Source organism: Myotis myotis, unplaced genomic scaffold, assembly GCF_014108235.1.
Source record: "Myotis myotis isolate mMyoMyo1 unplaced genomic scaffold, mMyoMyo1.p scaffold_m19_p_1, whole genome shotgun sequence".
Taxonomy (NCBI): Eukaryota; Metazoa; Chordata; class Mammalia; order Chiroptera; family Vespertilionidae; genus Myotis; species Myotis myotis.
The window spans coordinates 190,129,144-190,144,155 of NW_023416313.1; the positions used below are offsets into that span (position 1 = coordinate 190,129,144).

Below are 15,012 nucleotides of genomic sequence, written 5' to 3' on the forward strand. Positions count from 1 at the left end.
TTGCAGTGAACTAAATTCGACATAGAGCTGAATATATGTAAAACATGCATATAATTTAACCTAGCAGGATCAAAGGAATTTGATACAAATTATAGCACAAATATACTTACCAGCAAGTCCTGTTTCCAAAGCATAATCAATATGCTCAATACATAAAAATTCCACAAGAATGGTAAAAATTCTAAAGGCATTCCTTGGTAAATCAGAAGGATCAGAGAGCTTTAAAAACAAAAAACAAATACATCACTCCTCAAGTCTACCTTTAAAAAAGGCAACATTTTTATTTCAGCAATCAACTTTGTATAAGATGTAATCAGTATTCAGGTATCAAAATAATAACTTACACCTCTTCTTTCCCACTTCCAGTGCCTCTCTCACATACATACAATGCCCCATATTGGCCTACAACTCTCCTGGCTTAGACTAGATCAATAATGTTCTGCTGACCTGGATTGCAATAAGAAAGAGACGAGAAGGGAGAGAGAACCAATAGAAAATAAAATATAATAAAATCCCTCTTGATGTACACAGTAAAACCAAATATAGCTTCATGAAATACACACATGCACACACACGCACACATATAGTACATATTCTGAGCTGCCATGTAAAGTGCATTTCTTATTGGGGGGTATGGTCAAAAAAGTTTGAGCCACCAATACTCAAAACAAAAAGTACTCTTTATTGGGGGATGGGATGGGGAAATCAATAAACTGATGCACTATGAAATATGAAAGGCTCAAATCCTAGCTTCATCACTTCCTAGTTGAGTGAACCCTTGAGTTGTTATTTAACCCTACAAAGCCTCAACTTCTTCATTTGCAAGGTGGGAATAATATCAATCATACTTACACCCTAGTCTTGAGGTGAGAATAAAATATGAAAATGCATGTAGCATAAAATACTTTTAACGTAATATTTAGCACATAGTAAACCCACAATAATATATGTTCATTTTGATATTGATGCCGGTGCTGATTAACTATTCAGTAAAAGAATTATTAGTAGTTATGCTGAGAAAATAAAATATCTCTTAAAAAGTTAGAAAATTACCTCTTAAATTCAGACAACCTAATTTTACAAATGTACAAAAATACATCAAAAATATATATACAGAGAAACCAAGATGGCGGCATAGGTAAACACCGGAGATTGCTGCCTCACACAACCACTTCAAAAATACAACTAAAAGATGGAATAGACATCACCCAGAACCACAGGAAGGCTGGCTGAGTGGAAATTCTACAACTAGAAGGAAAGAGAAAAGCATACCGAGACTCAGAGGAGGCGCAGTGCGGAAGTAAAATACTAAGGTGCGGAGATGCCTGCGGAGTGGGCTGGAGGCTGAGGGAGCGGTTGTCGTTTTCAATCGGGAGGGAGTCTCAGGCTCTGAGCTCCAGTTCCGGGTGAGTCTCTAGGGACCCAAACTCATAGGGGAGAAGCGGGACTGTCTGGCAGCGGTCGGAACTCGAGGGCAGCTTTCTCTCTGAGGAGCTTGCAGCGATTACCAGGACATTGAGAAGCAAAGCCTCTCAGGGCAAGACTGAGAGCAGCCATAACTGCTAGCCCCGCCCTGTTGATCCCGTGGGACCCGCCCCGCCCAAGCCCTGCAGGGAGGCTTTTGCAGGATAGCCTCAAGCAAAGGCTAGATTAGCACCTCCCTAGAGATCCAGGAGCCAGGAAGCCCAGAGGTCAGAGTGGGACCATCCAGTTTGCAGCTCCGTGGAACCATAAAGGATACACTCAGGGGGCAGACTCAGTGAGCACCAAAGCCCCATTGAAGCAAGTCTTGCCCCAGAAGGTGTCTCCAGCACAGAAGTTCTCCCACTGTAGACACAGCTGATTCTCACAGCCAACTGGCCTGGAGGCCAATTCCTCTCAGTGATACCTACAACAATCAAGGCTTAACTACAACAAGACTGTGCACAAAGACCACAAGAGGGGGCACCAAAAGTGTCCTCCTCATGTAATTGGGGAGGCTGAACCACTGGGCCCTAGAGGACACTTAGCACAGAAAACCACTGTATCAACACAGGGAAGCATAAAAAATGCATACACAAAGAAAAAGGACACAAATGACAGAAATGGAGGAAAGCAAACTACTGGATATAGATTTCAAAACCACACTTTTAAGGTCTTTCAATAATTTTCTAGAAACTGCCGATAAACTTAATGAGATCTACAAGAAATCTAATGAGACCCTTGATGTTGTGATAAGGAACCAACTAGAAATTAAGCATACACTGACTGAAATAAAGAATATTATACAGACTCCCAACAGCAGACTAGAGGATTGCAAGAATCAAGTCAACGACTTGAAATACGAAGAAGCAAAAAACACCCAACCAGAAAAGCAAAATGAAAAAAGAATCCAAAAATACGAAGATAGCGTAAGGAGCCTCTGGGACAGCTTCAAGCGCACCAACATCTGAATTATAGGGGTGCCAGAAGAAGAGAGAGGGCAAGATATTGAAAACCTATTTGAAGAAATAATGACAGAAAACTTCCTCTACCTGGTGAAAGAAATAGGCTTACAAGTCCCGGAAGCGCAGAGAAACCCCAACAAAAGGAATCCAAAGAGGACCACACCAAGACACATCATAATTAAAATGCCAAGAGCAAAAGACAAAGAGAGAATCTTAAAAGCAGCAAGAGAAAGACAGTCAGTTACCTACAAGGGAGTACCCATACGACTGTCAGCTGATTTCTCAACAGAAATTTTGCAGGCCAGAAGGGAGTGGCAAGAAATATTCAAAGTGATGAATTACAAGAACCTACAACCAAGATTACTTTATCCAGCAAAGCTATCATTCAGAATTGAAGGCCAGATAAAGAGCTTCACAGATAAGAAAAAGTTAAAGGAGTTCATCACTACCAAACCAGTATTATATGAAATGCTGAAAGGTATCCTTTAAGAAGAGGAAGAAGAAGAAAGGTAAAGATACAAATTTTGAACAACAAATACACATCTACCAACAAGTGAATCTGAAAATCAAGTGAATAATCTGATGAACAGAATGAACTGGTGATTATAATAGAATCAGGGGCATAGAAAGGGAGTGGACTGACTATTCTTGCGGGGGAAAGAGGTGTGGGGGATGCGGGAAGAGACTGGACAAAAATCGTGCACCTATGGATGAGGACAGTGGGTGGGGAGTGAGGGAGGAGGGTAGGGTGGGAACTGGGTGGAGGGGAGTTATGGGGGGAAAAAAGAGGAACAAATGTAATAATCTGAACAATAAAGATTTAATAAAAAAAATATATATATACAGGGTTTGGCAAGTGTAGGTTTACAGTTGTGAGCACAGAGTTTATTCTTGTATTATTTATTATTTTCCATATGAACAACTGTAAAGCTTTTTTTTGTCCCACCCAACATGGAATGCAGACACATGAAAAGATACTCAACATCATTAGTTATTAGGAAATTCAAAAATAAAACCATAATGAGGTATGACTACACGCCCTATTAAATTGTCTAAAATTAAAAAGACTCATCATACAAAATACTGAAGATCACATCATATGGAAAAAATGGAACACTGACACACTACTGGCAGGAATGTCAAATGAAACAATAACTTTGGAAAACAGGCAGTATTTTGATGACTACTACCATATCGTTGCTAAGTACATACCCAAGAGCAATGGAAGCATTGACCACGTAAAGGCATATTACATGAATGTTCATAGCAACTTCATTCATCATAGTCAAACACTGGAACCAATCTTAACTTCCATCAATAGGTAAATTAATAAACAAATTAGGTACATACATGCAATAAAATACTACCCAGAAATGAAAAGGAACATACTAATACATACACAAAACATGGATGAGTCTCAATATAATTATACTGAGTGAAAGGAGACAGCAACATATCTATATACTATACTATAATTCCGTTTATAAAAAATTCTATAAAATTAATCTTCTTGAAGACATCCTTTTTAGCTTTTAAGACTTAGTCCTCAAATGTCCCCTCTTTTAAAAAACTAATCTGTAGTGACATATAATAGATCAGGGGTTGCCTGACGATAGAAGTGGAGGTAGGGAAAAAGGAGATGATAAAAGGGCAAGAATCCCTGGCTGAGTGGCTCGACTGGTTAGAGATCGTCCTGATGAGCCAAGGTTGTGGGTTCGATCCCCAGTCGGGGCACATGAGAAGCAATCACTGCATACATAAGTGGAAAAGGGCAAGAGTGAACTTTTTGATGTAATGAATCTTTTCATTATTTTGACTAGTTATAGCTTCCAACTGTACACATAATTTATGAAATTTACTTAATTTTTTTAATATATGCAATTTATTGAATGTCAAAGTTGTTTGTTTTTTAATCCTCACCCGAGGGTATTTTTCCATTGATTTTCAGAGAGAGGGAAAGTCAGATAGATACATCAATGTGAAAGAAACACATCGATTGGCTGCCTCCTGCAACCAGGGCCCAGGCTGGGGAGAAGCCTGCAACTGAGGTATGTGCCCTTGACTGGAATCGAACCGGGGACCCTTTGGTCCACAGGCCGATGCTCTATCCACTGAGCCAAACTGGCTAGGGTTCAAAGTTATTTTTTAAAAAGGAAATAAAAACAAACCTGCTTGCTTATTATATTACACTGCCCTTTTTTATATCCTTTAAAGCTGCCATCATCACTTACAAGGTCAAGTTCAAATTTGTAAGCATGGTATACAGAGAGTTCTTCTCTATCTTTTCCACCTCCTCTCTTCATGTACATTTTTATTTCAAGCATTTCATGCTGCATAATTGATCTTTGTATATGTTTTTGTACATATATTATTCTCTCTACCTGAAACAGCCTGCTAGCAGCATCTTCCTAAAGATGATCTATTTAGCTTTGAAGATCTAGGTCTCAAATGCCTCCTTTTTGAAACCTTTCCTGATATACTTTTTTTCAATTCCTTAACCAGGCATAACTGGTTGCTTCCTCTTTGGTCACAACAGTGCAGACAAACTTTGCATCAATTCTTTACATGTTGACTCTCTTTCTCCATACTATTCAAAAGTAGTGTATACATCTAATATTTATATCCTCAATGTCTAACACAGCAGCTGGCACAAAGTAAACGCATAATTTGTTGGATCGGGCTGCACTGAATTGAACTGAATTTTAATCTTGTGACTTTCCAGGCAGAAGGTGATAATTTAGAGTTGCTATGATTCAAACAATAAATATGGGGTATGGAGAAAATAGGTTTATAGTTGTTTATATGGAAAATAATACAATAATTAATAAATATTAACACAAGAATAAACTTTCATTTACTCACAACCGTAAACCTACTTTTGCCCCACCCTGTATAATGTTGACAGCTACATGTTGGACAATCTGAGATACATGTTGAACTATATTTAGAAATATTTTAACATATTTCCAGTATTCAGAAAATTAAATATATTACTGTACCAAATATACCCATCACCCACCTAGGTGTGTCATACCGTAACATTTTTACAAATGTACTTCTAAATAATTTTAAAGTAATTTTGTTCTCTAAAACAAAAATCCTATATATTTTTATTACAAAAAAATAGTTGTTCCTAACCAGACAGCAGATTTATATCTTAGTATAAATGAGGCAAAACTTAAAATACACAACTATGTATAAATAAAATAAATTTACAATTACTCTTACCCTATGACATCTTTCAAAGGCTTGTTTGGTTTCTTGTAAAAGATTAACCACCACTTCTTGGGATAGAAAGGTTTCCCCATGAGTATCGATACTTGGCCCCAAAGGTAAGTTGGTACGTTGTCTAATTCTCTCTTTCAAATCTTGAATACTAGAGCATCATATTAACCAATTAAAAAAGAACACTTCACTATACATAGAATTTCATTTCAAGTACTCTCAAAGTTAGTATACATCAACAACAATAAAAATATGGACCAATAGCCAGTTCTAAAAGTTCTAATTGCAATAATTATTTCTGAAAAGAGAAGTCAGCCTTAAATCTCTAAACCAGAGGTTCTCAATCTGTGGGTCTCGACCCCTTTGGCGGTCGAACGACCCTTTCACAGGGGTCGCCTAAGACCATCCTGCATATCAGATATTTACATTATGATTCATAACAGTAGCAACATTACAGTTTTGAAGTAGCAACGAAAATAATTTTATGGTTGGGTCACAACATGAGGAACTGTATTTAAAGGGCCAGAAGGTTGAGAACCACTGCTCTAAACAGACGACTTTCACCTGAAAAATTAGGAGATTCAGAGTTATGATTTCCAAAGGCTCTTTCAGCTCTACAATTCTAACTTGATAGCCAAGAAGTCCTTGTTCTATTTTTTAGGAAGTGGGCTACTCCAAATAAGTTAGTATTCCAGATAACTAAACGGTCCTGCTTAAAATAATCTTTAAAATGTAATGTTTTTAAAATATATTAAACAATTTAAATATAATGGTTATAATAATCCCAATAAACATTTCTTCATTATTATTAAACAAGATATGTGCAACATAATTTAGCTTTCCTTAATGACTAAAGGGTCACTCTGAACGTTTATTATTAGGTTAGAACATGGTATCATTAGGTTAGATCTTTTTTTTATCTTAGAATATGTAGCTCCAGACTACTGTGAACTAATTTACTTAAAAATGTTTGATTATTCTTTAGTTTTTCTTTTTCTTTACTTGCTACTGCCTCTCAGCTGTCAATTTTTATTCCTAATTGTAACCTCCCCCTGATCATTATTTAATATTCAACAAACTGGAAAATAAAATACTGACTTGAATGTATGTATGTGGACTCTGGACCCTGGTTATATGGCTCCACAGAAGTCATTCTGCTTCATCCTAGAATCAATTGGGTTCTAGATAGTTGAGATCTGGATTACTGAGGTGCCACCAATTCTTTCAGAAAAATCACTATCTTCTAGTATGTGAATAATCACAAGTTTTAAGGTATTAATTAAATAATTTTATGTATAAGTCAGTAAAAAGCTTAGGGTATCTAAACTGTGAACTGTCTATTGGCTGGGTTTTTTTTCACACCTGTAATAATCAACAAAAAAATAATGTGCTTCCTAGTTAATAACCTGAAATACTTTAATGAGTTTGAAACTAAAAAAGGATCTATAGAGCTCTTTATAGGACTGGTATTCTGCTTTACATTTTAATTATATTATGTTAGGTCATGTTTAACATGTGGTTCAAGGGACAGGATTTGAGCAATATTATAAACAAATTGGATTAAAAGAGTTCTTCATGGAAAATTCCAATGACTCAATATTTGACAACTTTGTCCAAATATAATAAAGTTCTTTATATCTTTAGTCTTATTATATAAAATTTATCATAAACACTCACCCTCCTGTGCCAATGGATCTCTTTTGATGGTTTTTTGAATCATAATAGCGCTGTAGGATCATAGCACTTCTGCTTTTCAAATATCCAGTCTCCACCTCAATATAGTTCTCCAAATAGGAAATGAAAATGGATTTGATAAGCTTAGACAAGAAAGTCTGTTTATCAGTACCTAAGTTAAACTCCATCAACTTGCTGGAAAGATTTGTGGTTCTTTTCATGGAAGAGGGGGAAAAAAGATTAATATATATTTTAGGTATAGTAACAATACTAACGAATATATATTTTTACAATGTGAATTTAATAGCTTATGTTAAACCACCATTTCTTAAAGTTTGGGAAGGTACTTATTAGGATGCAGAGAGCAGCTTATTTAGGATTATATTTAAAGTAGAATGAATACTATGAACATTATGGTTTTGAAACTGCCATAAACGGCTAGGGATGGCTTAGGAGAGGAAACGGAGGCAACCAACCAGTCTAGAAATGGCAAAAAGTGGCAGAAATTCTTCAAGTATGGTCTAATGCTATTCATGACATGGTACACAAGTCAGAATACTGAGGGGTCTACTCTCTGCTCATTCCCTTTGGTCTTTGTCCATGTGGACTTCTCTCTAATTTTCTGTTTCCCATTGTTGAAGACAGGCTCATAATAATGTTATTATTTACTAGAGGACCGGTACATAAAATTCATGCACAGGGGAGAGGGGGGAGGAGTCCCTCAGCTCAGCTTGCACCCTCTCCAATCCGGGACCCCTCAGAGGATGTCTACGGGATTGGGCCTAAACCGGCAGTCAGACATCCCTCTCGCAATCTGGGACCGCTGGCTCTTAACCATTCACCTGCTTGCCTGCCTGATCACTACTAACCCCTCTGCCTGCCTGATTGCCCCTAACTGCCCTCCTCTGCCAGCCTGATTGCCCCTAACCGCCTCTGCCTCAGCCCCGCCAACCGTGGCTTTGTCCGGAAGGAAGGCAGGACAACCAGAAGATGTCCAGTCAACCCAGTCTAATTAGCATATTACCCTTTTATTAGTGTAGATAAGAACTTTCAGATTATGGTTATTTTTCAAAATTTTCCTCTCAAAATGATGACACTGAACAATAGCCATAGGATTGGGTAAAAACTACATATGAAACTTCTGATATAATATTTCTAAGTTTAACACTGTCTCAAAAACAGATTCTCACATTAGACTTAAGGCTGAAATTGTCATTTTTAAAAGAATTTGTCAGGCACTAGTGGGCTGAAGGGGGTCAATGGGAAAAAAGAAGGGACATATGTAATATTTCCAACAATAAAGATTAAAAAAAAGAATTTGTCACTTCCTCAATTTCTAAAATTGCAGCTGCAGATAAATATAATTATACTAGTTCTTGGAGGAAAAATTAAAGAACAGTGAACTAGCTTACAATTAAAATCGGAAACAAAATTTTCAAGTCTTAGTTTTAAACAATGTAAACAAAGCTTTATGTTTCATTAGATACATTAATATAAAGCATAATACCCCTAAATTAATGTACTAAGAATGCTACTCTTGTACAATACTAGTTTATAAGCCAAGTATTTAATGCTAAAAGACAGACTGTTATCTGGCAAACTATTATTCAAAAATACTTGAATACTTCCCCATTTTCCAAAAAAACATTAAAATCTAAGATCTGTTATGACTTTATAATAATTAAAAATATACCTTGTATATAAGTCATAGAGATTTTTGAGGTACTGCTCTGCATCAGACTTCCTACATTCTTCTAACTGGTCTTTCACAAAACTCTAAAAAAAAAAAAAAAGTCAACATTTTGTCAATTAAGTAAATATTAAATTACATACTCAAGATGTATTTTTCTGAAATTAATTCCACATCCTTAAATTTTTCTGACTTACAATTCAATGGAAAAGGCAATGTATAGAAAATATACCAATAACAAAAACAGGTTTAAAATTTTACCTCTGTATTTACTAGTCCATCTACATCAGTCATAGGAATAAGCATTAAGAATTTCAAAATATCTTTTTCCTTGAAAATGGCCTATCCTGACTCATAAAGTACATTTACAACAACAACAAACAAAACCCCAGTCTACACCAATATAAGCATTTTCTTAAAGCAGCATTTACCAAACTGTGGTCTTGGTAACATTATTGTCCCTTGAAACATTAATAGGCATTACTCTAAACCTGGGAAATGCTGTATATTTCACCCCCATTTCAAGAGAAATACAACATATTACTACTTTTAAAGGGTATTTAAAAGCCCTAAGTTGTGTTTTAAAAACAAACATATTTAATATATTTTAATCCAGTGATATAGTTTAGGAAATGTTGCCTTAAAATATAATGCTATGAGAGTATAGGCTATAAATTAAATTCCTGTTTTTTCTTTTTCATGTTAGTACCATATTATAAAAAATTCTACAGACTGCATTTGTAATTCTTATTCAGTTTCACAAATGCCATCTATTGGTCAAGGTGAAGACCCAATAAAAATAAAAATTTGAGGCTACCATACTATAACCTGTTACTACAATTGATACTACTACTACTACTGGTAAACAGAATTCAAACATGTGTTCTTATGACACTTAGTGATTAGCATACTTTTTCAACATAACATGTTTTTCTTTTTTGTTTTTGTTGTTGTTAATCCTCACCAGAGGATCTTTTCCATTGATTTTTTAGAGAGTGAAAGGGAGGGGGAGAGACAGAGAGAAACACTGATGTAGAGACACACATCAATTGGTTGCCTCCCATGTGCGCTCCAACTCAGGGCCAGGAGTCTGCAACTGAGGTACATGCTCTCGACAGGAATCGAACCTGTGAACCTCAGTTGCAGGCCGACACTCTATCCACTGAGCCAAACCAGATAGGGCAACAAAACATGTTTTAAAAAGCATGACACTATCACTCCTTTCCCCCTTCAGTGAATAAGTAGATTTCTATTCCTATGGTCATTAAACAGTAAACTAGTATTTAAAAAAACTTTTAAGACACAGAGAAAAAAATCAAATATTGCTTTAAAAACTACATAGTCATTATTTAAAATTACCTGTAGTTTGATTTCAAATACGTTTTGAATAAGTTTAGCTAGTACTGTTTCTGGATTACTAAAGATATCTCCAACTTGTTTGTTCACCCGTTGACAGAGTATTGCTGCATCTTCAAATATATCATTTCTCATGTAAGCACCCTAAATAGCAGAGGCATTTTACATAGTGAATACATAATGTTTAAATGGTTTTTAAAACACAAATTAGCATAAAATGAAATGAAATACAAAAGTGTACTGTTATGTTACCTCCTGGCACTGCTTTATATAAACATCAACACAATGGGAGTAACCCTAAGAAGAAGAAAGAAATACATTATCACTGTTCTCTTAAATTGTAATAATAATCTCAATTAAAAAAAGTATACCTATGTAATGTAATAAAGCTATGTCTGTGTCCCCATGAATGGCCAATAGTTGCTGGACTTCAAAGAAAAATTAGGTATAACTGAGTTCTTTATAGTCATTTTACCCAATCATCATCAAGTCATCTCCTTCAACTCTAAAACATGTGCACGCACACAAACAGATTCAAGATATATAGAAATATATATTTCCTTCTTTCCTCTTTTGGATTCAAAGCATTTGCTTTCCCTTGCAAGAATATGGACAGAGCTGCATTTAACTGACATTCTGGAAATTTATTTTAAAAATTGAATCCATTTAAATAGAATGTGTTTAAATAATTTGTCATATTAAGCTAATTTAAAAAAGGTAAGCAATATGAAGTATAATGTCTCAAGAGCCATTCTTTTTTTTTTTTTTTATACAAATTTTTTTTAATTGATTTCAGAAAGGAAGGGAGAGGGAGATAGAAGCATCAATGATGAGAGAGAATCATTGATCGGATGCCTCCTGCATGCCTCCTACTGGGGATTGAGCCCACAACCCTAGCATGTGCCTCTGACCGGAATCCAACCTGGGAACTTCCAGTCCACAGTCCAACATTCTATCCACTAAGCTAAACCAGCTAGGGCTCAAGAGCCATTCTTAATACTTAAATATGGTACTTAAATGAAAAGTTCAACAAATGGCTTATATTTCCCTAATCTACAATAATAAAAGGGTAATATGCTAATTAGACTGGATGTCTTCCGGATGTCATTCCGGATGTCCTTCCTGACGAAGCCAGGGCTGGAGGGAAGCCAACCCGAATCCCAGGTGCTTGCCGGTGGCCGGAGGGGGGAAGCAGCCCAGGTCCTGGGTGCCTGCCGATGGGCAAAGGAGGGAAGCCTGGGTCCTGGGTGCCGGAGGGAAGCTGGTGCTGGCAGCAGAGGAAGGAAGGCCTACTCTTGCATGAATTTTTGTGCATTGGGCTTCTAGTCTGATATAAATATAAAGAAACAGACTAAAGGAAACACTGTTCCTTTAAGCAGTATGTTTACAGAAATGCATTCCCATACAAAGATTATCTTTGTAGTTCAAATTCCAAGAAGACAGTTCTAGAATAGAATATTCCTTGTATTACACCTGAGATCCTCTGGATTTAACTTGTCTTTTACGAGTCACATTCCACCCACTCTGTGGTTCCTACATTCCACTAGATACTTAAGATCAAGTCTTCTTGCTTTTGACCTATTTCATAACATGCTTGACTGAAAAGAACAATACATTATAAAGAAGGCAAAAAAATATGACTTTCTATGGCAAACTATATAAAAATTCATATATAGCTTGACATATGATATCAAATATACATATTGGTGTTTGATAAAATATCAATGTTATAGAATATAAAATCCCCATTTAAATAATATTAAACACCTAAAATTTAACATGTCTTATAGAGAAAGATAAAATGTACAATAAGATTATTCAAAACAAAAATTATCATCCTGATAGTCATACAATAGGGGAAAATCAGAGACTATAATATACAGAATTTATATAATCTCCAGCCTTGAAGACTAATTTTCACTTATAATTTTTGCTACTTACCTTAAAATGAAGTAAAACTGCTGCTACTTCTCTCATTCTGGAGATTTCACCTTTTTTTTGAGCACTAGTAAACTCCTGAATCAGCTGGCATTCTAAATCATGGTATTTGCCTAAAAATAAAAAGAAGTCAATGAGACAAACAAGGTATGCAAGCTATTTGCTAGTATATGAACTATCCTATCTAATAAAGAGGGAATATGCTAATTGACCCTAATGCTGTTGCAAAGATGGCGGTACCCACAACCAAACAGGAGGGAATATGCTGACTGCCCTGCTCTCAAAGATGGCAGCACCCACAGCCAATAAGGAGGGAATATGCTAACTGACTACCACGCCCTCAAAGATGGCGGTGCCCAGTCCCCTCAGTCTCACTGGGACCTTGCCATGTGCCTGCCTCCAGAGTCCCCCCCGTCCCCTCAGCCCCCCAGCAACCCAAGGGCTGGCCCGAGGCACAGGCAAGTCTCGGGTGGCAGCTGCCCAGCTGCCCAGGGCCACCTGAGGCTCGGGTAACCAGGGCCAGCCGAGGCTTGTGCTGCCAGCAGTGGCAGCAGCAGAGGTGTGATGGAGGCATCGCCTTCCCCTGATCGCCAGGTCGCCTCCCACTCCTGAGGGCTCCCAGACAGAGGGGGCAGACCGGGCTGAGGGACCACCCCCCCGCCAGTGCATAAATTTTCATGCACGGGGCCTCTAGTTTATAAATATAATGACTATGGATCTAGCCCTCTTTTGAAAAATTACAAAACAGTAAGATATTACAATGAATCTAGACACCACAATATATTGTGATATATAAATCTATATTTTCAAGACAAAAACATCTTTCCTATCTTCCCAAATAAAACAGTTGAACTCCCACAGTCTGACTGCTATTTACCACTATTACTTTAAAAGCAACTGACAGGGGAAATCTTCCCGATGGTATCTCTGAGATCAGGAGAAACGAAAAATCTTAAACTTGGAAGTGCAGAAAGAGTGAGGACTACAGAAATTTTTGAGTTCAGATGCCTTTGCCTTGAACAAAACGGTGGATTCAACACCAAATTCTACCTTAAGATAATATGTGATATTTGATTCACTATATTCTTGAGGCTATTATAGTTTTGAATGAGTAACTGAACTTTTGACTAATCTATAGTGATCAAAAACAGGGCAGGAAGTCCAAATAGAACTTCTTTGAACCTTCTATACAAAATGGCCTCGCAAACAGTGATCAGGCTACCACAGGAACCTGAAATACAGTGGCTTTTCTAGAAACCTAGAATAAGCTGCCTAAAATATAATCCAAAGATTGGCAAAAATCAAACTAGTTATGTAAGAAATTATAAACTTAGTTTTTTTTAAAAAAGGACCTACTCTAGAGATATCTGTATGAATAATCTCGAAGATACATTGTTAAATTAAAAACAGAAGGCAAAAACTATTTATAGAGAATGCTACTAATTATTTTAAAATAAATGAGGATGCCGAAACCGGTTTGGCTTAGTGGATAGAGCATCGGCCTGCAGACTGAAAGGTCCCAGGTTTGATTCCGGTCAAGGGCATGTACCTGGGTTGCGGGCTCATCCCCAATAGGAGATGTGCAGGAGGTGGCTGATCGATGTTTCTCTCTCATCGATGTTTCTAACTCTCTATCTCTCTCCCTTCCTCTCTGTAAAAAATCAATAAAATATATTTTTTAAAAAAATAAATGAGGATGATAGAACTAAATTTTACACAAATATACATGATTTATATCCTAGGCTTATTTATCTATAGAATACTCTGGAGGAATACCCAAGGAATTGCTAATGTTTGTTTCAAGGAAAAGCAATCAAAGCCAAGGATAGGATGGAAGGATGACATGATCCACTACCTCTCTTACTATTTTTTTTTCTTTTACCCAAGTAATTCATTGCTTGTTCAAAACAGTTAAATAAACAGAACCCCACTTACTTGCAATTTTGGATTTTACATCTGAAAATCTGAAAGATAAAAACCAATGATGAAGTTCATTAGTTGTGACAAATATTCCATAGCAATGGTACTATTATAAAATATTAATAAAAGGGGAAACTGTGTTTGGGGATATATGTGAGTCCTCTGTACTAAAGATCATCATAAAATAAGGAAGAGAGAAAAAGATAAAGTCAAAAGGAGACAGTACTGACAGGAAGCATGCCAGGTGACAAAACTAAATTTGGGATATTCCGATGGAGTGGCTGGTTCTCATTTAAGAAACCCACATTGAAAAACCAATTGTCAAACAACGAAGAATTGTATGAGGCATTAACAATCCAGCCAGCCCCATCACTGAGCTACTGCCCCCAGTCATATTCTCTGGCATTTTAAATTCACTTGATATTTGTATATTCCTCCCTCTGTTGGGATTTTTTTTCAAAAGTTCAATTATCGTTATTTAAAATAAAAATAAAAAGTACATACAAATGAGTTATTTTAAAACTAGTGTAGAAGTCAGAAAAAGGACCAAGCATTGTGCCTAGTAATCAATCTTTGCAAATTCAGAAACTAAAATATCACACATACCATACACTAGAATTTTTCTCAAATCTTAAAGATCAGGGGAAATACACATCATGGAAAATGGATGCCGAAAGTTCCTACACAATCAGTGTGAAGACAGAGAAAAGTGACTGGCAAAAGAGATGCCAAAGACAGATGAAGAAAGTAAAAAAATTTAAAGTTATACAAAATTGATATACA

General features: G+C 36.4%; 1 protein-coding gene across 4 annotated transcripts in view; it reads right to left on the minus strand.

Annotated features, from left to right (window-relative positions):
• EXOC5 (exocyst complex component 5) overlaps window positions 1-15,012 on the minus strand; it is a 41,442-nt gene that overhangs the window by 12,106 nt on the left and 14,324 nt on the right. For all 4 annotated transcript variants that reach the window (XM_036308359.1, XM_036308350.1, XM_036308368.1 and 1 more), the window contains exons 6-13: window positions 14,245-14,273; window positions 12,313-12,422; window positions 10,624-10,668; window positions 10,375-10,515; window positions 9,019-9,101; window positions 7,329-7,538; window positions 5,655-5,802; window positions 111-219 (exon numbers count right to left, since the gene is read on the minus strand). In XM_036308359.1, coding sequence (XP_036164252.1) covers window positions 111-219; window positions 5,655-5,802; window positions 7,329-7,538; window positions 9,019-9,101; window positions 10,375-10,515; window positions 10,624-10,668; window positions 12,313-12,422; window positions 14,245-14,273 — 875 coding nt within the window. The remainder of the gene's footprint in view (window positions 1-110; window positions 220-5,654; window positions 5,803-7,328; window positions 7,539-9,018; window positions 9,102-10,374; window positions 10,516-10,623; window positions 10,669-12,312; window positions 12,423-14,244; window positions 14,274-15,012) is intronic.